Genomic DNA, 22,234 nt, shown 5'->3' on the forward strand with positions numbered 1-22,234 from the left:
AAATAGTTCATGTAGTGCATTTAGTTTAAACTGCTGAGTCAGATGAAAAAAAGCAAATATGGACCAAGATTATTAGTGCACCATTTTGTAGACGTTGCAGATGCAATTTTTAAATGATTGAGGGCAACCTGCCTAATTTCAGTCACATCAATTATGTTAATGGAAGTGCTGTTGCGCTTTGAGGTTTGCAAAAGGTTGAGAACATTTTTCTCATTATGTATGTTCATCACATGACTATTATCAGAGAACTACTAATTTACTTTCTTTAAACATTTACTTTCTTTAAAAGAAAGCCAAACAAACTGCACTGATCAATGCTGTTAGTGACTGTTAGGAACTTCAGCTATTCTGTGGTTGTCTTACCAAACTAATAAGAACTGTTTGCCAGCAAAGGCTGTTCAAGCAAATCATGTTTTGGTTAGCTACGACTCAATACACCACCCTAATGTCTGGAAAATACATTGCTTGTTTTGAACCATCTCAGGAGCAGTTGGGTGTGAGTGCTCTTGGCCCCTGATAGCAAAAGGGAAGAGAGATTGGGGATTTTTCTTTTTTTTTTTGTTGGTCCCTCCTTTCCTTTAATCACACCATCCCTTCATCCCTCTGTCTGTCCCTTTTCTGTTTCTAACCTTGCTTCTGTTTCTTCAGATAGCGTGCACGTTGGGACAACCCCATGCTCATAACATATTTGTTGAGCAGTTTTGCAGGAAGCAGAGCAGTAGTCACCCAACCCTGCATCAATGACATAATAACAGACTTGTTAGACTGTCAAAATACAGAATATGAAAATAATCCACTTTAGTACTATAGTTTATATCATATACAAGCTTCCATTATTCCAAATGGTCCTATTAAACATAGTTTGTAGAATGTACACTACTGTTCAAAAGTTTGGGGTCAGTGCAATTCTTTTTTATTCAGCAAGGGTGCATTAAATTGATCAAAAGAGACAGTAAAGACATTAATAATGTTATAAGATTCATATTTTAAACAACCAAATAAATGCTGTTCTTTTGAACTTTCTATTAATCTAAAAATTCTGAAAAAAAAAAAACGTATCAGTTTCCAAAAAAATTAAGCAGCACAATTTTTTTCAACTTGTATAAATGTTTTATTTTATATACTAATTTATAATATTTAACATAAAATAACATTTATTTTAAATTGTAATATTATTTCATAATATTACTTTTTTTTAACTGCATTTTTGATCAAATAAATACTGCCTTGGTGAGCATAAGAGATTTCTTCCAAAAACATTAAAAAAAAATCTTACTGACCCCAAACTTTTGAAGAGTAGTGTATAATTAATTCATTGTAGACCTGGACACTGAATTAAAGATGAAGACATTTTAAGAGGGTCTCACCATGACGGCATGAGGGAAGTAACCATTCGACTGAGTCTGCAGCCCTACAGTGCACAGCTGGGCTTTAACATAGCGTTCCGGAGAGGGGATGTCAAGAGTGGCCCTCCTGATTTTGCTCAGTTTGGTCGTCACATAAAACGGCAGCACACTCTTCAAAGAATTACACAAGACACTTTATCAGTGTAAGCAGTGAACATCATTATTACTAGCAAAAAAACAGATAAGACAGATAGACAGACAGACAGAGACAGAAAGAGAGAAAGCGACAGACAGAGAGAAAGCGACAGACAAGAGAGAAAGAGACAGACAGACAGACAGAGAGAAAGAGACAGAGAGAAAGAGACAGACAGACAGACAGACAGAGAGAAAGAGACAGACAGACAGACAGAGAGAAAGAGACAGACAGACAGAGAGAAAGAGACAGACAGACAGATAATCAAATGGCATTACACTTAAATTAATCTTTGCATATTTACGTCACTCTTTTTAGTAAGCAACTAATATAATGTCTGAATTCTGTATAGACTTTAATTTTTAAACTACTGTTAATAAATTACCTGTATAATAATCCCTTTGCTTTTGTATTCAGCAGCAAGACCACGGGAGAAGAAGTCCACAAAGGCCTGGAGGTGTGAGAATAATCATGTAATGTGTGTCCTTTAAAATCATGAAAGTTAAAAAAAATAATAATAATAATAACCCAGTGCATCAAGCTGCAGTAGCATTCTAATATCAACAACTAATTTGCTCAAAATAGTGCTGCTAACCATACAGCGTACAGCAACATCCTCTGAGAACTTTAGCAACAAAAGACAAGACAGACTTTTCTCACAAAGATATGAAAGACCTGATCCAAGGTAGAGAAAAGAAGAGAAAGATGACTTGCCTTCGAGGAAGAATAGAGGGTGAGGAGAGGAACTGGGTACATGCCACTCGCTGAAGCAACATTCAAGATCACTCCTTTAGACCTAGAAAGAGTCGTGTTTTTCCACCAATTAATGTTCGAACTGTCGTAGAGCAGCATGTAAGCATGTTTTCTACAGACAACAGTGCTTAAAATGTCCCATGTATTTGTTCCATTTTCACTTGACTTTAGACAGCACAGAATTATCCCTTATAACACACTGGTACCTGCTAATGGATTCTTGCATCCCTGTTGCTATGGCAACTGGTGCCCATGTTGCATTATGTACTAGTGCACACCAGACTCTAGGGCTCTAGATGGGAGGAGCTACAGATACTTTTAGTCTGGCATTTTATTCTCCAAACTTAGAAAGACCCTAACTAAATAAAATGGTTGGAAAAAATGTCCCTAAATGTTTTCTATTAATTATATGTGTCATTTCGGCATGACACAGTCACAGCCTCTGCCATGAGAAATAATGAAAGGGTTAGTTCACCCAAAATGAAAATTGTATCACTTGCTCACCCTCATGTTGTTCCAAACATGTATGCATTTCTGTTGAACACAAGAGTAGATATTTTGAAGAATGTGGGTAACCAAACAGTTGCTGGTCCACAGTGACTTGACTTCCACTGAAAAAATGCTATGGAAGGCAATGGGGACCAGAAATGTCTGGCTACCCACATTCTTCAAAATATCTTCTTTTTGAACACAAGAAAGATTTTTTTTGGGGGGGTGAACTATCCCTTGAACAGCTTATCATCAACATGCAACATTAATAATTTCCAGTGTGACAGATCAAATGATCAAAATATGTAAAAGTGGAACATTTGTTCATGATTACTGGACTGAAGTGTGTAGGAAGTAAAGGCCAAAACCACTACGTAAGCATGGAATGACCGAACCGCACAAAAATAACCACATGAAATTTTGCATGACACACTCCTGTGGGACATACTAGTTAGTCATAATGCTTCAAGTAAGAATCAATCCATCTGCTTTACCAAACACTACTTTGAATGTCAACAGAATCAGAGTGTGGTCATTTCTAAACTTACCTATCTACCATCCTGGGCAGTACCAATCGAGTCATCTACAATAGTGCAGGGATAGAGCATATGAATCAGATCTACAAGCTTTAAAGACTATTACACAAATAAACTAAATAAAATAAATGATTATAAAATCTGATAAATTCCAACAATCTTTTCAGTAATATTTCACATATGCATAAATGCACACTATAAACCTTAAATCTGTCCCATGAATGGACATGTTTTTTTGCAAACCACACACACTGTATTGACAGAATAATACATTTTGGATCCTGAAGGTGGCAGCATAGACTCAAACTTTCAGACTGTATAATAAAGACCTGCAGAGGCAGTGAGCTACACATGAATGAGTCAAATTTGTTAATCACATTATGAGAAATACATTTTTCCTTGATAAAAGAATAAAAGTTAAATGTAATATGAAAACATTGTTACAATCAGAACGCAAAACCTTCCTTTCCAGTGCACAAAGGAGTTGTGCAACATTCTAATTCCAAATCAATGAATACATTAACACATACACACATGACCACCATCATTTCACACCAACAGCACTTACTTTGTGTTCAGAAACTTGGCCTGCCAAGACAGTATGGTAATACAGAGGAAGCTGGACAGACCCTATTACTGTTACAAAAATGTAGGCAAAAAGGGCATTTATATAGGAGTCTTAAAAGCATGCCAGCAAAAAAAAAGACCAAAAACTAAATTATGACTTACATGACAAATTATAAAAACTATGTTATGACTGTTTCTGTCATTTATACTAAGGATGCACAGATGTATCTGCCAATAATCAGTATCAGCAGATAAATCCAATCAATACCGATACCAGTAAATGATCAGGGCCGATTATATTCTATCAATCAAAAGGGGATGGGAAAACGTGCCAGAATTCATCTCGTGTGTGAAGAAAATGCGAACAACACATTAATGCAATCTAAAAAAATTAAATAAAATGCTCCACTAACGCAGGTTCAATTTGAACCAATGAATCACCCATAGTTCAAGCCATGGTTGCCAGGTCCATAGTTTCCCCTTTACCAAACATTATTTGTAGCTCACCTCCCATCCAGTAATTGCAAAGAGCTTTATGCTTTGTTACTTGATAAAACTTTTTTTTTTAAATCAGCTCTCAAATTCTGTCCATTTTATAACAAAATTCAAATATTAAATGCAGTTTTGATGCTCTTAAATGTAAAGCACTGAGGTGCTTACATTATAGGACATTAAAATAAGCACCTTTAATATTAAAGGGGTCATATGATGCGATTTCAATTTTTTCTTTCTCTTTGGAGTGTTACAAGCTCTTGGTGCATAAAGAAGATCTGTAAAGTTGCAAAGACTAAAGTCTCAAATCCAAAGAGATATTCTTTATAAAAGTTAAGAGTCAGCCACGCCTACCTAAAACGGCTCGTTCTAACACGCCCCCACATATCTACGTCACTATGTGGGAAGATTTGCATAACGCCGCCCAAATGTTCACGCAAAGAAAGAAGGCGTAACTTTTATTCTCGCTGTAGTATTGTTGCTGCCGCCATGTTGTGAAGGCGCTGTGTGTTTCGTTGTGAAAGCTAAACTACTTTGTTCGGCCTTCCAAAAGAGGATGATATCCGCTTCGGCATGCCTAGAGCTTGATCCGTGCTGGTCGCTGAGGAAATACATCAACTTCGCGCTGTGGATCGCCGGATCAGCTTTCACCGTGGACAAAGCGGAGTCCAGCCCGGGGTCATCACATGTGCTTGCCGCCATCATATGACCCCTTTAAAGTAACGTTCCATGAGATGGCCCCAGCATAGTTTACAGAATTAGTTGAGAGATATTTTTATCAGTATCGGCAGATGTCATTCTGAATATTCGGCTATCGTATCGGCGGAGAAATTATGTATCAGTACATCTCTAATTTATACATACACTTTGTTTTCAGAGTCACAGTGGACGAGTAAAGGCTGTTTCTAAGACTTGAGTGAGGAGCAACTTTCTCTTACCTGACAAACTGATGTAATGTTGATGTTGATCATATTGCTGATGAACTGCAATCACAACTGTCAATTCGTTACCAACCAAAACAAACAGCAACAAAACAACTCAACAGACAATTATACTTCTATTAACCAAATGGAAGTTTTGCGTAATGCACAAGTGGCTACACAAACTCACACTGTCAATATTAGGAATGTTGAGGAAGAACTCTGGGTAGGAATAAGACACTCCAACATTGTTAACTGCAGGAGGAAGAGACATACAAGAATTTAAGAGCAGGTTATTAAAAAATACTTGCAAAGCGCTTGAGCAATAATAATAATAAAAACAGATTATTTTAAAAAGAGATCTGGAAACACAGATAGTTCCCTCCACCTTCCCATAGCTGGCAGCAAATACTAAAGCATCACTGAAGAGACAATTCCACTATCAACTAAATTATAGGTATGTAACATACCTAAAACTCCTATTTCCAGTCCGGCCAGTCCAGACTCAATCTTCGGGTAGATGTCCACAGATCCAAAGTCAGCAGAAATGGTTTTGGTCTCTACATTATACTTGCTCTCTGGGGGAACAAAAGGAAAAGCAGACAATTGCAAAACATTAGGAATGCAAGTGCTTTATGGAATGTCATAGAATGTTAACAACATGATGCAACGCTGTCTTGCATTGGTTTGATTCGATGAAAGCGAGACACTGTTTTCAATGTAAAAATTCCAATAAATCAATTGCAGTTTCTCTTCACCAGAGCATCATTCAATTCTGTTAAATACACAAAAATGCTCTGTTGTAAAAGTACTTTAATTACGGAAAATTTCTGAGAATATGGATGGAGGAGAGCGAACGAAAGAAACACAGAGAACTCCATTCACATACTTGCTGTAGTAGACACTGCTCTGCTTCATTGAAAGAAATTTGACATGTATATACACTATGCATTCAGAAAGGAACTAGGAAACACTAGGAAAATGGGGGTTAAAAAGACACAATATCGTAATAAATCTACACACAACCTGGTGAGAATTTGCTGTACTGGTGTATAATGGTATCTATTTTTAAGTTCCTCAGGTCTTCACAACTAAATAAATATTAAACATAAGAAATATTACTTTTATTATATCTAACTGTAATAAAAATCTAGAACTTAAGAAAAACAATACTAAATTTATTTTACAGTACAACTATAAAATGACAAAACTAATGTTTACATCTTTATTTCTTCATTTCCAATCAAACTTTTATTTTAGTAGAAAGCCACAGTTATAAATGCCTCTCATTAAAAGTTAGGGAAGACGGTTGATGCATTACGTTCTCAACTGAATATTATAAGCTCATTTGCTCTGAGACACTGAAAACACCAGATCACGAGCTGCTCATGTGTAAATGATTACAGTGCCCAGCTTCATATTTCATATTTATTTCATCAAATCCCACTAAGCCATACTGCGATTTTAGTTTAATTTTGATTAATCGTGCAGCCCTATTAAAAACTGTATAAAACACAAGTTTGAATATAATACACCATACCGAAGTCCCGCCCATTTGGAGGACTACACCACACATGTAACGCAACAGTCATTATGTCCATCACTTTTGTCAAATAATTTTTCATCCGATGAAAGATGCACATGACTGTATTTGCCAGTGTTCAGCGGAGGTCACTGGGCTGATTTCCTCCATTTGATGCGCTCTTACTCTCTCTCATCCCCGCCATGACATCTCCAGGATCCACCTCGTCACTTTTGTCAAATAATTCCAATTGCATCCGATGAAAGATGCACATGACTGTATTTGCCAGTGTTCAGCGGAGGTCACTGGGCTGATTTCCTCCATTTGATGCGCTCTTACTCTCTCTCATCCCCGCCATGACATCTCCAGGATCCACCTCCATCTGTAAAGTCGCGCTCTGCTGCAGCAGCCAGGCAGCTCAACTGGCAGAGTGCCTGCCTTTCAACACAGAGCTAAAAATAACTCCGCTCATTAACATCCACATTCATTTAGCAGAGGGAGACACTCGCTGCCTCACAAACAAGAGCAGTACTTGCTCCTCACGACTCTTTCACACACACACACACGAATAGGTACCCCACAGGTCCTCTGCACACAAGCAAACACAAACGCACATTTTCCAGCACATGGGCACACACACACGTGCATGCATGCTCTAAATCATGCCATCCTCCTCAGATCAGGAGTCAGCCAACCAAAGGACAAGAAAAAATGAATGGGGGCGGGGGCATCTGCAATTCAGCCACTGCTGCTCCATTCATTCAACGATGCCATACTAGGAGATCCTGCCTTTGCTTTGTTCTTGTGGTGCCAGTGGTATAAAGAACACAATCAAAAATGAATTATACGTATAAAATTGTAAATGATTAAAATATTTTTTTTGAAATTTAATGATTTCCTTTTCTACAGCAACACAATGCACATAAAACAACAGAATTAGGAATACAATGATCAGAGTATTAATTTCATAATAGTGTATTTTTAAATAATGAATAAACAGAGTGGTCGCATAACCAAACAATATCTGGCCATTTTGACACCGTCAATAACAAAAGCTACAAACTTTGTCCATAAATAGCAGTGTTATTCTACTATCATTGACATATTTTAAAAGTCACATTTTGAATTAGTTTTAATTTTTATATTTTCCATAATGCGTGTAATGCAGACCTTCCCTGAAAGCGCTCCTCCTGATTCACAAATGCTTTGTAAAACATAAACAATAAACATAAAAATACCGCCCATGAATTACAACTATATGAATTATGTATACAGGAAGGCTGTGGGATCTTCTGGACTCCTTTCTCAGGTATGGGTCCAGTAATTTCCTTAAACGCAAAATAGACTAATTGTCCATATGCATAATAAAAATATAAATAAAGTGTCAATCTTGCAGACAAATACTACACACACTCTGAATAATTTTAATCTATAATAAAAAGGAACATGGACTATGCAGCTGTTATAAATCATCAGTGAAATTTATTTTCACATTTAACTAACTGATTTAGTTATTATTTATATTAGTCGATCCCCTGCTGGCCTCACTAACACCTCTTCAATCAGAAACCTAGTTTTCCCAGGAGGTCTCCCATCCAGGTACTGACCAGGCTCAACCCTGCTTAGCTTCAGTGGGCAACCAGTCTTGGGCTAAATAACATTACATTTTACATTTTGATAATACAAGCACTTTCATAAAAAATTGTCAAGAATGGCTGTATGAATGATTTACGGAAAATTCATTTCTGCTTGCGTTTAGTAAACGAGGTCGATACAGTGTTATTACAAAGATCTAAGCAGACACCTACCAATAGCTTTGGACACTTCATCCAGCTTCTCTTGAGTACGGCTGATGAGAACGATAGCAAAACCTCGTCGAGCAAGCTGCACAGAATCAGAAACATTTCACATTATACATTATTATTATAATTTTATTATTTTCTTTTGATTATACATTAAATCACTTATGATCAGATCATAGTTACAGTAAACTAGCCTTCACAATCAAATCATCCATTTCCATCCGTATTACCATCAAAATGATCCTAATCATCCTAGTGCACTATTACAGAATCAGATCAAAACAGTTTATAACAAAAAGCACAATTCATAAAGGCCATCAAACGGTAGAAATGAGAAGCAGCAGGGTGGAAAATGCTTGCCGGTTTGTCGACTGTACGCGGCAAACCTTTGAGAGTGGAGTTCTCCCTGAACTCTGACTGAGACCTCTAATTTGATGACTCAATGTGATTTCCCTGAAGAGAGAGGAAAAAACACAAAACCTGAGGAATCTTACCTCCTCCGCATAGGATTTTCCAATTCCATCGGTGGCCCCAGTCACAACTATAGGGAAAAAGACAATAGTCAACAGTCAAGCACACTAAATGCACACCACGTAACTCAACGTATGTGTAAAGACACGCTGATAGGAGATGTAATTATGCATTTTGATAAACAGTGCAAGCTTTTACTGTCGTGAGAGAAGACGTCATTAAATTCGGCCATAAAAACTAACTGTATTATTTTCAATTAAAAAAAAAAAACTAAAGTGTCCAGGGACATGTTAAACATGGGTGGGTGCCTGCTGATGAGAGCATGAAAATGTCAGCAAGTTCCTGTACCGTTTTTGATTAGTTGTCCTGGCTACACCTAGACAACAAGCCCCGTTACCCCTCAAACGTGGTTCACCTTTGTAAAAAATAGCTTGAAGGCAAGCAAAGAGGAAAACGGCTTCACATTTATAGAAAGAGCAGACAAGCTTGAATTCATGCTCTGTTCCCTGTTCACCGGGCACCAAGGACACGGGACACACATCCCCACCCTTTAGCCTGGCATCTTTGGTGTCAGAGATGCCAGCACTGATTAAAGATTTACATGGGCAGCCCGCATACACCGGCTGGAGTAACACAAGAGAGTGTGGCGAGGGAGGGGTAGATGACGAACAATAAGACAGCGCAAGGGAGGAGCGAATGAGGACTGATCCTGGGGGCAGTTAAAAATAGAAAAGGGAAGAGTGAAAGGCAAGCGGCTAAAGGAGAGTACAGTTGGGAGGGGGCGGCACACAGTTAGAGGCAAGGGAACCATTTTCCCAGTTATTTTTAAGCACATTTACAATACATTACTCCACATGAGCGGAGGGAAAAAAAACACTGGTTGGGTCGAAACGCTCAGAGCGTGTACGGCTAGGTGAGGACTGAGAGAGGGACATTTTTTATGAATGCTGCTGTATGGCCAAATGCCTCCATCTCATAACACACCCTGAGCAATGTCCGCAACACACGCTGGAAATGTGAATGAATGTGAGTCTTATTCAGAAAAACTCTACTTAGTAAAAAGACCTCACGTGTTTAGCGCCATTGTATCGCGTCACATGTAATATACAGTTTAACTACACCGTAAAAAAAAATCTGTGACATTTACGGTAAAATACCAGCAGCTGTGGTTGCCAGAACTTCACCGTAAAAAATATGGTAGAAACATTTTAGGTTTTAAAGACTTAACTTAAATTCACAATAAAATACCATATTTCATTAACCGACACATCCTGTCTGCAGAAAAGGTGCAAAAATACCTTGATTGGAGTAAAATTAAGAGCACTGTTCCACAATGACTATTCTGAGTAAAGCACAATCAACAAACTACATTAGCTATTTGATCGCCTTGCAATTCAAGGCTCTAACATGTTTAGAATTTCATAAAGTAGCCTTGTCCTTCACTTAAATGATGACAAATTTATGAAGAAATGTCAATGCATTATGTGTTCCTTAAACAATAACACAAATAGCTTAATATAAGATAAGGAATGTACCACCAGTCAAGCTCTTACTTGCTTACAGCGTTTAAAGAGAGAGATCACCAAAAATAAAAAAATGTGTCATCATCTTTGGGCGAACTATCCCTTTAAATACAATTTAATTCAAATATAACATCACAATATATCACACAACGATAAACAATATAAAAATAGAACAAAATGTAAGGCATTTGACTATTGTACAGATGATTCTCACTAAGGATGACAAACAAATGGTACATGACAAATGAACAAAATACATACTATATACTAAATGTGTCATTACTTGATCTTAAATTATGCTACCAGTGAAAGTTTGTAATCAGTAAGATTTTTTCATGTTCTTGAAAGAAGTCTCAGCTAGGCTGCATTTATTTCAGCAAAACTACATGAAAACAGTAATACTGTGCAATATTACAGCTTTTTTTTTTCTTTAATATATTTTAAAATGTAATTTATTCCTGTGATGGCAAAGCTGAATTTTCAGCATCATTACTCTAGTCTTCAGTGTCACATGATCATTCTAATATGCTGGTTTGGTGCTCAAGAAACATTTCTTCTTATTATCATGTGTTGTGCTGCTGACATTTTTTCAGGATTCCTCAATCAATAGAGAGTTCACACGAACACAGCATTTATTTAAAATCTTTTGTAACATTATAGAAGGCTTTACTGTCACTTTTGATCAAGTCAAAGCATCCTTGCACAAATGTTCTGACCGCAGACTTCTGAACAGTATTGTATAGCCTATATTATAAAATATTTTCACTTCATTTGCATTTTGAAGAAAAAGCTTATAGTAAAATGTAACACAACCTAACCTTCTGCAATAAAAGGGTTCAGGCACTTCCTAAAAATCCAGCACAATATTTCCTGCGATATAGCAGCACTAAGCCAGCATTCTGAGAGAAACATTCACAGATACTGAACATCATCTGTTAGAAAATGTCAGAGAAAAATCTTCGGAAGTTGATGCCAAAGCTAGTGATGAGTAATTTGGGTCAGTGTGATTCAAGTTATTTTTAAAGTATAGAGCTAAACAATGACGTTAAACAGCCCAGTGATTTAATTAATTTCTCACACAAACTGTACATTAGTCAGAAACAACCCCTTTCTAACCGGCATATGAAAAGCAACTGTGAAAAACAAAATGATCTTTCACTAAAACCACAAGGTTAGACAACCTGGAGAAGCATTTCAGTTTTGCGAACATGTGAGGTGGCAACAGGGAAACACCCCTTGTTAATTTCACATTAGTGACTGGCGGGTTATCACAAGCATGAAGAAAAGTGTTTTTCGTCAACCTTCTCAAGCTACATATCAAAAGATTAAATGCTGGAGTCTGGTCAACTGAGAAATGATCTTATAAGAGTGAAGACGCCCCCACACAACGCACACTGATGCTGCTGCCGCTAAATATTCTGAAGGCTAAAAAAAGAACAGGAGATTAAAAATACCAGGCAGGCACTGCAGCCTCGTCTGGAACAGCTGCAGCACTTGAATACAAACGAGCCTCAGCTTCCCCTGGCATCGCATGCACTGCACTCCTCCTCCCCGGGCTCACGGAGCAGGCCGTACATGCATCCGTACAGAGAACCCATGCATTTGATGCAGAATTTACTCCAGCTCAAATGTCACACTATGAGGAGCTAGTGAATGAACCAACAAGAATGAAGCTGTACAACAGGGTAAACACCATTATTTGGACCCGACTGTGTTGTATTGTGCTAACTGCTGCCAATAATAAAAAAAAATTTTTACACGTTGCGGCGTTCATTGCAGGTTTAGATTAAGTGATTAACAATATCAGATGAATATATTCATTACCGGTACTGTTCAAGCTACAGTTTACTTACTGATCCACAACAAGTCTATTTTTTTTTTTACCAAGGGGTTGTAACAAGTAGGCATAGTTCTCCACCAAGCCTACAAGTTTCACTCTTTTAAACCTGGAAAACTTGAGAAAAACAAAAGTGCCATCTCTCACTGCCCTTGGATGTTCCCATGTTTGCAGTGTTATGTAATAGCACACCCCTTTCCGTCCGCAGACCGGGATCCTCCCGCCTCATTGGATGCCGCAGTAGAGGATTCAAAGTGTCTCCTGGGCCCCCACTCCCAGTAACATGCTTCTTTAAATAGCACGTGGCGTGCCTCTCTCGACGGCTTTATTTGCTTCACATCAGCAGCGCTGTTCAAAAGGATGAGTTTAAAATCGGCTGCTCTAAAAATAGAGCGAGATGCATTTATTTTTCCCTGAGGCAAGATATTTTCAGAAAGGGGGAGAACTATGTGGATGTTTTCTGCGATCGAGTGTGCAGTACTGTAGCATTACAGCAATGCATAAATATAAGCATTCAGAACAGTGTGCAAAAGATGATAGAGCCTTCAATTAAAGCCACGTCAACAGAGAATTACAATCAATATCATATTACTTGTTGAAATATTGCATTATAATATATTCATAAATATGTCAAGTCATTGCGGTGAAATGCGCATGACTGTGCGAACATGTAATATGCACTTTTCAGTATTTTTGACTCAATTTCCCAGTAAATGACAAGCCACTGTACCATGCAAATTTATTGGAAAGAAGATGAATCACACATTTACAGCGGACATGGATGAGCTGTAAAGCTACACTTTCTCAGTTCATGTTCAGACATTAAGGAATATACAAGGAGACAGATATATATATTATTTTTAAAGTATAATTTTAAACTGACTGATTGATTAAAAAAAAAAAAGATCTATTGGTCTGTTTATCAGGTAATAATAGAGCAGTGTAAAAGCACCAGAGAAGTTGAGAGAAAGAAAGGATGCAGAGGAAACACTGTGCACACTGTTCCATGAGAAAGAGGAGGGAATGACAATAAAAGAGACGGCTAAATGGAGGGAGATAATGTGCAAAACAAGGAGACGAGGCACATGTTACAGAGGGTGCTCTTCATGAGAGATGTAAATACACACGAGAACTCAAATGTCCAATTGCAGCTCTCGTTAAGTCAACCAATTACATCCAACCACTCATTGAGCCAACAAATGCCTTCATTCACAAAAGTAGCTATACGCACTGACATGCAGATCATAATGGCAGAGTGATGAAGACAATGCCATTATTATCAAGACAATACCTGGTATTTCAGGGATAGTCAACCCAAAATTGAAAATTTGCTGTTAATTTATTAACTCTCAGGCCATCCAAGAAGTAGGTGACTTTTTCTTTAGTAGAACCAAAGTCCCTTTAAGGCAAGTCATTTCACTTGGCTGCCAGTTTTGAAACGCCTCTCGGGCATGTAAGTGCAGCTCCTATCTCTTTGAATGGGGAAACATCAAATTCTCCAAAACTGGTCACCAAGCTTACGATTAAATTTCATATTTGAAATCACCAATGAAATCTGACAGCAACTGCCCCATAAATGTTGTTTCTCATTCTCCAATAGCATTAAAAAGGCGTATTTTTCAGGCTAGACCAGCCAATGCGCATGCGCTGTCCTAGCACACGTCTCAGAACGTTGACCGTTTCTATAGCAACCGGAGCTTCTAACAGCAGCTGCAGTGACATGTAGACTTTATCAATTGGCGATTGACTCTTTTATTGAGAAGGCAGGACTATTCCTCCATATTGCGTATTACACTTTCTCCTATTCATAAGTAATAGGAATGCACCGTCTTTGGTATATCTAAAGTCTTTGGTAGAACAGTAAAGACGTTTTTAGCTGAAACTTTGGTGATTCATAAAATTCCACAGCTAACGTGACTTTAAGCGTCAAAAAAGCACATACAGGCATCACAAAATGAACAGCCGTGGCTCCTGACAATATATTGAAGAGGTGTTATGAAGCAAAATGCTTGGTCTATGCAAGAAAGCACCCATTAATAATGTGATGTTTTAAGTGAATAAACTAATCAACTCCCCTTTTTACATAAACCATGAGAAAAGCTTTCATTTTGTGCCTTCATTCAAGTGCTCAGTTCACGCATGCTCAAATCAGCAGCTCATCAGTTCTTCGGTCCGAGTTCGAACTGTTTCCCCAGTTCAGTAGACTGTTGGAGCAACTGGAGCACTGAATTAACTGACAAAAATTAGTTGGCATCATAAGATCATATATGCAGGTATGTCGGCTCATTTCAAGTCAGAGTAATTCCAAAAATGAGTTCTGATTGAGTAACTTGTAGATCTGTGCTGGCTACAGACAGGAGCTGTTTCAGGCGGTTAAGTCCAATTTGGTTAACTGGTTCAAAAGAACAATTTTCTCAAACGAACCAGACAGTTTGCCTAAGGCTATGGATTACAGGTAATAATGTTGTAAATAATGTTAAGTTTCTTGCAGAGACCGATTGTTTTGCTTCATAAGACCTCAACATATCATCAGGAGCCACAGGCATTAATTTTGTGTTGCCTGTATATAATTTTTTGACTCTGAGAAAGATGGTAGCCGTGGACATGCATTTTATTAATCACCATAATCTCCAAATCTTCTTTACTGTTGTACTGAAGATAAAAAGTCACCTAAATCTTGGTTGGCCTGAGGGTGAGTAAATTAAGAGCAAATTTTCATTTTTGGGTGAACTTTGTCCCTTTAAGACAACATATTTTAAAGTTAAAACAACCACATTTATTTTCTATGCATATTTCGTATCATTTTCTGCCTTATGTTTTATAATTGTGTCTGCTAAATGCCTTTGAGGGATTCTTCCCTCTGACATTTTTTAGAAATTACTTGTTATAATTAGGGCTGGGTATCGATTCAGATGTTCCAATTCGATTCGATTTCGATTTTCAAGCTCTCAATTCGATTCGATTTTCTATTCGATTTCGATTTTCGATTCGATATTCGATTCGATTTGACTATATGAATGAATATAGATTTAATACAAATCCTACAAAACGATATATCGAAAAATCGATTTTTTTGCCCAGCCCTAGTTATAATCTATGCAACACCTAATGAACAACTAATGGGAAGTGAAGCTTTCAAGCCTCAAAAAGATAGCGATTGGCGCTTTCGAAGCACTGCCTTGTGAAGCTTCGAAACATCTGAGAATCATTTATTTCGAACCAGTGGTTCGGAGCGCATACATATCAAACTGTTGAAGTCACGTGATTTCAGTAAATGAGGCTTTGTTACGTTACAAATGTTTCGAAATGATTCGAATCATTCATATTCACTGAGAAACAGTGCGAAACAACTGGTTCGGTTGATTCGAAGCTTTGAAAAAGTTCATTTCTCCCATCACTACAAAAAGATCCACTATATTAGTTTACATGATTTATGCACTATACACCAAGTCTTCTGAATGCACAGCTTTATATAAGAAACAAAAAAAATTTAAGTAGTTATTGGATGATAATTTGCTAATAACTTCTGTAAACAGATAACTGAATCAATTAGTTAAATGGATCAAGCAGTTCTTTGAAAAGATCTGACTTGAAAAACAAATGACACAAAGCTATCATATGGCTTTAGATGCTCTGTGTAAGGAACAGTCTAAATTTAAGCGGTTACTCATTAAAAATCTTCACAACCTCCCTAGCTCTCCTTGATGAAATCATAAGATAAGTATAAATGTGGGATTTATAAACTAATTATTCTTTTTGAATTGGATTTGGTTTACAAATCCAGTCATGAATGGTTCATTCATAAATGGTACCTGATAATTTTAAACCACTGACTCAATAACTGCAGAACCCTAAAAGATTAGCAGTGAAAACAACTTGAATTTCCATTTATTCTTAATGCAAAGCAATTGTATGAATTCAAATATCCTACTGGCTTTCATATAAGTTATTTTTTAAATATGCTTTTTTCAAGATTAAAAGGGGCACATTTATGAAGACAAATTTTATTTTTAATACATTTAAATACACCTAATTTATTATTTTCACTAAAGCTTTTTGAAAACAAGATAACTCATGTTTTATTTAGTTATTGATTTAGTGGTTATTTATAGTTATTATATGATGAGAGTTAGATCATTTTAATATGTTAATAATGATGCATCTTTCTTGGAAATTTGCTGAGACCCCCTTAAGAACCATTAAAGGGGTCATATGATGAGATTTCAATTTTTCCTTTCTCTTTGGAGTGTTACAAGCTCTTGGTGCATAAAGAAGATCTGTAAAGTTGCAAAGACTAAAGTCTCAAATCCAAAGAGATATTCTTTATAAAAGTTAAGAGTCAGCCACACCTACCTAAAACGGCTCGTAATGTACAGTATGTGGAAAATAATGTGTTTTTTGAACCTTAAACCGCATAAACACATTTCATTACACCAAATACACAAAATGTTATTTTTAGCAGCATCATATGACCCCTTTAATAAATAAAAAAACACTGCGTTTTTACTGAAAAAAAAATTGTTGTTTTTTTTCTGAAGAGCATAATTCTGGAAACTTCTGGAATCATACAATGAATCTTGGTTCATTGAATTAAAAATCAATATTATCGGTTTTTGTTAAAAAAAAAAAAGTTAGCAAAAAGTTAGCCTTGGAATGTTGTGATGGACAATGGGGGCCTCTGAATAAAAAAGGTTGAGAAGCACTGATTTATATTGGTCAAAACTAAATGCATTTAAGTATCACTAACAAATTCTCACAGATGACTGATAAACTATGACATGATCATTACTTGTTTTTGGAGGATCGACAGCTGCTATTTAAAAATGGTTTAAAAATTAACAACAGCAAGGAAGTCACTTGATTAGATATAAGCTGAAGTCAAAATCAGAGCAAAGCTTGTTGGTGGGGTGACGGGTCTAAACTCTACAGAATGATGGACTTTTGGAACTCCACATATGATAAGCACATGGTCAAAAGTCAGGTCTATGAATAAAGCAAAAAGACTCACTCTCCTGTGCTAAGAAGTCATTGGCAGAGTGTGCACTGGTTAACTCCAGATCCCTTCCACCCTGGTCAGCATCACCTTCATCCCTTTGTTACAAAGTACACCTCAGTTATGACCCAGAGCCATTATGACCTTGTGCTTCTATGAGCTTCTGCGCTTATGTTAAACAATTTACACTCTGAGAAACTAAAGACCCCATGAAATGGCTTGGCAATCAAGTTTTCTTGCCCATACTCATGCTGCTTAATTTCTTTTAAAAACAAGATGTTTGCTATGAACCACTGATTTGCTACTTGATATTGAAATCTGGCTGTACAGAGCAGATACATAGTGACTCACACTATTAAAAAGTTTTTGTTTTTTTTAACCAGGATTATTTAAAAGAAAAAAAAAAAGAAAAAAAGATTAACAAAAGCATTTTCCATTCAATTAATAAAGCTTGGTGCTCATTGTATGTCTATCTTTAAAGGTCCATAAGTTATAGTTAAAAATCCATTTCCCCATGGAGAAAATGAATAGACTTTTTTTTTTTTAAACTTCCGGAACTGCACCCATTAGAGAAGGGGTGACACTTAAGTTTAGGGAACAATTCTCACTATTAAATACTTGCTTATTAGTAAACAGATATAGGCTACACTAAAAAAAACTGACACAAAATTGCAATTTTTCTTTTTTCTTTTTTTTTTTACCACACAATATTTATCCATAGAGTAACATTACTGCACTTGTCTATATTTCTGTACTGCAATCATTGGTTCTGGTCCCTTTCAAGATCTATTCAAACAAGGGACACAGCACTGCACTGAAGGAACGAGAGCTTCAGCCAAAGCAGTAGACAGAGGACCCGGAAACAGTATTATCGTAATGTGGATAGTACGTCAAGCGGATTAGACGGTCTGAGTGTAAAAGTCATGTATAAAATGTGTAACAAAAGAGGAAAAAACTAAAGCTCCAACCTTCATCTTGACATACAAAAAATGTTGTATAAATAGCTGCACACAAGCGAATATCATACGACCACCATCAAATTACAATGCTGACACACAGTAACTGATGGCTGATTGTTGAAGCGGCGTGCCTGATGATAATAATGAAAGCGTTCGCGACATCTGTCATTGCAGTGTGCGTACCAACCTGCCCATTTCCCGAGTTTGGTCGCCCTCATCAAATTTCCATTGCCCACAATCCACACGCGAGTCCCGTTGAGCAGACAGCACAGAGTGCTCACCGACACCCAGGCCACAGTGACAGCACCGATCCAGTACAGTGCATCTGTCAACAGCTCCATGATAACACAATAAGTGGGCCTCGGTGTCTCACACACGCAAGATCACAACTGTTTTCACTGTTTGCTACAAATACCGATAGACGTGATGCTGCACGCTGTCGGCTCGTTGGTGTGCAGGATTCAAGCGCATCCGCTTCCGCATTAATTACGTATTGTTGCGTTTCCTGCAGACTGCATTCTGATTGGATGTAAGTTCTGTTCGTTAGCTCGTCACCGCCCACTATCTCATGTCTGTCAGCAGCGAAAGGCTGAAGATTAAAAGTGTGAATAAAACATTGAGATGCAGGAATATGGACGTCTCAAATGGTTGGTCCCCGAGAGGAATTAAAATAACTTAAAGGGGTCATATGATGCTTTTTTAAAGATCATTATTTTGTGTATTTGATGGAATAAAATCGCTGTCAAAAATAATCGTACGTAATTCTAAGCATTTGTGTGTCATTTTAATTTACTCGTGCGTAATTTAAAAGTTACGATTATTTTTGACAGCGATTTTATTCCATACTCTCCTAGGTTCACGAAACGGTCGTCCATAAAATGCATTGCTGTTCTGTTGTAAGTAATCTTAAAGATTCCTAAATGCATCTACTTCCGGAAGGCCAAATAAAGTGCTTTTGCTTTCGCCTAGAAACACACAGCGTCTCCCTGACATGGCTGCTTCAACACTAACTGCGGTTACTGAAACCACGCCTTCTTTCTTTGCGTGCACATTTGGGCGGCATTATGCAAATATTTCCACATAGTGAGGTAGATATGTGGGGGCGTGTTAGAACGAGCCGTTTTAGGGGGGCGTGGCAGAGTCTTAACTTTGATAAAGAATATCTCTTTGGTTTTGAGACTTTAGTCTTTGCAACTTCAGGGATCTTATCTATGCACAATCAGCTTGTAACACTCCAAAGAGAAAGGAAAACTTGAAATCGCATCATATGACCCCTTTAAAGCTTGGTCGGAGTGATACGATTACAGACGAAATACATACTTAGATAAATCTGTGAATTTATTTATTTTTCTAACAGCAGTGGACTGACAACGGGTTTTAACTTTAAATGCTGTTTCTTATTTGATAAATTATTTAATCAATAATTTGTATTATATTGTAATGTGCAAAACATGACATATAAAATAGAAAATACACCAGTGCCTTTTTAAGAATTCCGTGTTTAATTATAAGTGAGAATCTTGTTCCTGCAGGCTGCAAAGGATGAAAATTTCATATTGTTGTTGACTAAAGCTGCAGTATCACAATTCATATAATAGCTTACATATGTATGTATGTATGTATGTGTGTGTGTGTGTGTGTGTATGTATGTATCATATACTTCTTCAGATACATGATACTGAAAAAACCTACACAAACACATACATTTCACAGATGTTTGATTAAAACACCACATTTAGAAACAATGTTTAGAAAAATGGTTCTAGATGGTACCAGAATGGGGTTCTTCGGCTTGTAATAATAGCCAAACCCTTTTTGGAGTTAAATAGAACCCTTTTCCACAAAGAACCATGCTTTGAAAGCATATATATAATTGTTTCTTAATGTTGTTTAACCTGGCTGTCTGCCTGGTCTTATTATAGCCTCTATTAGGGTTTTGCCTTGAAAAAAATGGCAAACCGTGTCAGATACTTTTACTTTGTTATTGATGTGAAATTGTAACAAAATGACAGTGATCTAACAGTAACAACAACACTGAACATGAATAAATACATAAAGAAATAAAACACAAAATAAATGCAATGAAGACAATGTAAAGAAGTTCCAGTGAATTATCTTCACAATCCTCTATGATGCCTTTATGTCCATCGTTATGTATTTTGAGTGGCAGTTTCTCTCTGCAGATGGTCAAGGTTGTGGGATGCCACAGCATCAGGATAGAAATACAATACAATTATGTTTAAGTTTTGTTTTTTGTGACTGGTCATGTTTATTCATAAACCCAAGAAGTAATTTAAAATTCTAACAATATGGATCATAAATTCAATATCACTGTTACTTATAGTGGAGAAGAGGACAGAAGTATCCTTAGCTGAACAGAGCTGCTCGCACTTGACTGGTAGAAAATCAGTTACAATTCGAAAGTAAAAATTCATAGACATTTTACAAATAAAATAATTTACCTGTCGAGATGTCTGTTGACAGTCTGTGATGTTGGATGGTTGAGCTCCAGAAATGTAGTAATGAGGTGGCATTGACAGTTACAGATTTGAAAAAAATAAAAAGGTGGGAATTTAAAAACCCTAAACCCCAACACAAAGAACCATTTCAGCATAAAAGAGTTCTTCAGGATGATATGAATCTAAACAGAACTGTTACTACGTGTAAAGAACTTTTAAAGAACCATCTTTTTTAGACTGCAGATTTACATGCCTATAACACACATGCACTGCAAGAGCTTCCTGCAGTTTGTGAGTGAAAACTTGAGTGAATGTGTGTGGTTCAGCTATACCCTAAATTATGGGAACAAAATATCCACACAAAGATGGCAATATCCCAAATCCCCATTTTGGTCCCCATGAGGAAATCAGCTTATAAATCATGCAGAATGAAGTTTTTTGATAATCTAAAAATATAAGGGGTTGGTCGGGGTAGGGTTAGTATAAGGGAAAAAAATAAACAGTTTGTACAGTATAAAAACCACTGCACCTATGGAATATCCCCAGAAAACATGGAAACACAATGTGTGTGTGTGTGTGTGTGTGTGTGTGTACCCAAAAGTGTTCAAAACCTGACAAAATCTCCAAAAACCTCCCTTTGGGGACATCCTCATTTGTAAAACTGGTATAAAAATAAAGTAAACAAAGTTTATTGAAATTGTAAAAATGCAGAATGTTTTCTGTTAGGGGTAGGGTTAGGGTTAGCTTATAAAATGTATAACTATCTGTATATAAACACAACAGAAGTCTATGTAATATCTAAATTTAAGTAAGTGTGTGTGTGTGTGTGTGTGTGTGTGTGTGTGTGTTTGAGGTTAAGTTTGAAGATAACTCAGCAGTCAAAGTAACATGTTTAATGAAAAGATTCAAAATAGTTAATATGTTTTTAGGTGATATTTAACAAAAAATACTAATGAGATATTTCAGGCAAATATTATGAACATCTTCTAACTTCTGTAGAAGTACTTAACTATTGTCTGTTTATTATTATTATTATTATTTATGTTGTTATTATTATATATTTATGTTCTTATTGGTTCCCACTAATAACCCACCTTTTCTCAAATTTAGCGTGCTTTACCTACTGCATATAATTGCTTCTGTTTTCTCTCACTTTTGTCATGTTTTTTATTTACTCATGTACAATGTCTGAAATAAACATGTTTTTGTTTTCAAAAATGCTTCATGCAGAACACATGTACATTCAAAGTAAGTGCATTTTTCTTTTCACAGTGAGCGCATCTTCATTTTCACAATACTGGTATTTGTTTTTTAGGTAGCTATATTACTCATCAGTCAGAACAACAAAATGTATAAAAAGAAGTGCAAACAA

General features: G+C 36.7%; 1 protein-coding gene across 1 annotated transcript; it reads right to left on the reverse strand.

The window, feature by feature from the left end:
• Nucleotides 1–560: 560 nt before the first annotated feature.
• Nucleotides 561–18,895, reverse strand: hsd17b12b (hydroxysteroid (17-beta) dehydrogenase 12b). The gene is made up of 11 exons (XM_016575108.1): nt 18,591–18,895; nt 9,115–9,161; nt 8,627–8,702; nt 5,767–5,874; nt 5,487–5,551; nt 5,315–5,359; nt 3,330–3,364; nt 2,254–2,335; nt 1,925–1,990; nt 1,368–1,517; nt 561–732 (listed from the first exon to the last, which is right to left on the reverse strand). The coding sequence occupies exons 1-11, from the start codon at nt 18,742–18,744 to the stop codon at nt 625–627; spliced, it is 936 nt and encodes a 311-aa protein (XP_016430594.1). The 5' UTR covers nt 18,745–18,895; the 3' UTR covers nt 561–624.
• Between the last annotated feature and the right edge of the window lie 3,339 nt (nt 18,896–22,234).

This window comes from Sinocyclocheilus rhinocerous, unplaced genomic scaffold, assembly GCF_001515625.1.
Source record: "Sinocyclocheilus rhinocerous isolate Xijiao unplaced genomic scaffold, SAMN03320098_v1.1 scaffold252, whole genome shotgun sequence".
In the NCBI taxonomy this organism is placed as follows: Eukaryota; Metazoa; Chordata; class Actinopteri; order Cypriniformes; family Cyprinidae; genus Sinocyclocheilus; species Sinocyclocheilus rhinocerous.